General features: G+C 40.5%; 1 protein-coding gene across 1 annotated transcript in view; it reads left to right on the plus strand.

Moving 5' to 3' along the window:
- The window catches only part of LOC106876312 (uncharacterized), a gene marked incomplete at its 3' end in the record, with an annotated part of 4458 nt that overhangs the window by 1282 nt on the left and 2241 nt on the right, over window positions 1–935 (plus strand). Inside the window, exon 2 of the mRNA XM_052978095.1 lies at window positions 53–135. Within this exon, the coding sequence (XP_052834055.1) occupies window positions 53–135 (83 nt within the window). The remainder of the gene's footprint in view (window positions 1–52; window positions 136–935) is intronic.

A 935-nucleotide genomic window follows, 5' to 3' on the forward strand; every position in this document is an offset into this window, starting at 1 on the left:
TTCTGCCAGCTCGCTACCTTACTCTAATTATATATTTGCTCGTTATTTATAGAAAAGAAATCCGTGATGGAGGTAAGCAGTTGTTGGAAAAACTCAAATTCTACAGTCCGAAAATTGCTGTATTTAATGGCAAAGGTGAGAATCGATATTTAGTTTGCTTTTTTCTTTTGTGTTTTTATATCGTTTTGTGTTTTATTTTTCCCTTTCATTTTCTTTCTATTTCTTCATCTACTATAATAATACTCTTGTGTTTTTCTCCGTCACAACATATGAAGGAGAAAGGAAGGGGGTGACAGATGAGTAAGGAAGGAAGGGGTGATGGCAAACTTGGTAGTGGGATGATGGAAGTTCTATGGTTCAGAAAAAGAAAATCAAACAGCGTTTCAACTCTGTGTGTGTATGTAAAAGGAAGTCATGTGAATGCATGTGTGTGTGTGTGTGTGCAATGGAAGTGGGATGGTGAACATTCAACGCTGAAAAGTAAAGTCAAACAACGTTTCAACTGTGTGTGTGTGTGTGTGTGTACAAGTGAAATATGTGAATGTTTGTATGTGTGAACCAGTGTTCTTTCAGTAACAAATAATGATTAATGTCACATCTCGAAATACAACCACTAGATAACATTGACAAAAGTATTAATTTGAATTACCATCCATATTCTGAAAGTGAAATCGTGATGGCACCCATGCCCAGCGTCACCTTCCTTGCACTTGTGCCGGTGGCACATGTAAAGACATTCGAGCGAGATCGTTGCCGGTGCCACTGGACTGGCTCCTGTGGAGGTGACATGTAAAATACACCATTTTGAGCGTGGCCGTTGCCAGTACTGCCTGACTGGCTTTCGTGCATCACCACCACTACCACCACCTTCATCATCATCATCATTACTGCCACCACCACCACCACCACCACCACCACCATCATCATCATCATCA

This window comes from Octopus bimaculoides, chromosome 30 (assembly GCF_001194135.2).
Source record: "Octopus bimaculoides isolate UCB-OBI-ISO-001 chromosome 30, ASM119413v2, whole genome shotgun sequence".
Classification (NCBI taxonomy): domain Eukaryota; kingdom Metazoa; phylum Mollusca; class Cephalopoda; order Octopoda; family Octopodidae; genus Octopus; species Octopus bimaculoides.